This window comes from Galeopterus variegatus, unplaced genomic scaffold (genome assembly GCF_000696425.1).
Source record: "Galeopterus variegatus unplaced genomic scaffold, G_variegatus-3.0.2 Scaffold7505, whole genome shotgun sequence".
Taxonomy (NCBI): Eukaryota; Metazoa; Chordata; class Mammalia; order Dermoptera; family Cynocephalidae; genus Galeopterus; species Galeopterus variegatus.
In genome coordinates, this window is record NW_007733616.1 from 44,128 (window position 1) to 45,151 (window position 1,024).

General features: G+C 56.3%; 1 protein-coding gene across 1 annotated transcript in view; it reads left to right on the top strand.

Annotated features, from left to right (window-relative positions):
- Positions 1 to 1,024, top strand: part of COPZ2 (coatomer protein complex, subunit zeta 2) — a 20,008-nt gene that overhangs the window by 8,533 nt on the left and 10,451 nt on the right. The window contains exon 2 of the mRNA XM_008592022.1: positions 317 to 422. Within this exon, the coding sequence (XP_008590244.1) occupies positions 317 to 422 (106 nt within the window). The remainder of the gene's footprint in view (positions 1 to 316; positions 423 to 1,024) is intronic.

Consider the following 1,024-nt stretch of genomic DNA (forward strand, 5'->3'; position numbering starts at 1 on the left):
GCCCGGGGTCAGCTGCAAGGAGGAGGCTCGGCGCCGCTGTCCCCCCGGCCCAGGTTCTGTGATACACTCCGACTCGGGCTCTGGAGCAGTCAGTGCATGACAGAACTTGGGCCCGGAAGGACCTTCTGCACCCAACGGGCACAGCGCCCACCGGGGCCTTCAGGGGAACATCCGCCCGGGAGTGGAGTGGGCACTGGAGTTGGCCCGGGTGGCATAGGGTTGGGCTCGACCGGCTGGGGTGGCTGGAGCCCGAGGATGTATCCCTGCTGCTGACAAATCCCATAGCGCCAATGACTGGGTGTCCCCCTTGGGTCAGAGGCCAAACGGAGCTCTCCTCCCGGTGTCAGTTGCAGGAACCTTCCCTCTACACCATCAAGGCTGTTTTCATCCTAGATAATGATGGGCACCGGCTGCTGGCCAAGGTAACCCCCCACCCTCCCCTGAGGGGCTCTGAAGACACGTTTTACAGCTCTAATGACAGAGGGCCCCACCTAGCTGGCTCTCCTGCCTGGGGAGAGACTCCACTATGATCCCTGTGATTCAGAGCAGCTCAGTCTAGAGCCCTCCAAGAGGTCGTTCTGCACATCCTCCTGCCTTGTCAAGTTGCCCGCCCCTGAGGGGGCACGGGGGTCCTCCTCTGTTTCTACTCATGTTTCCTGAAATGTCTTCTCATCATCCTTTCAAGGGCCAGCTGGACCCTGGGCATGGGAAGGTTCTGCCTAAGGAGTCAGTGGAGTGTTCAGTCTGGGACCCAGGAGTCCCAGTCCCCAAACTTTGAACAAGAAACCTCCACTTTTGTCCTACAGCTTGGTAAACACCAAGGGTTGAGTCTAAGGATTTAGAGCCAGATGGGATTTCAGAGACCATGTTATCCAACTCTTTAATTTCACAGGTGAAGAAAATGAAATGTAGAGAAGCTAAGTGAGTTGCCTGAGGTCTCAAACACTAATATCATAACAGAGATCTAAATTCAGGGTTTTTTATTTGAAGCTCAGGGTGGTTTTCACTGCACCCCCCCCCCCCC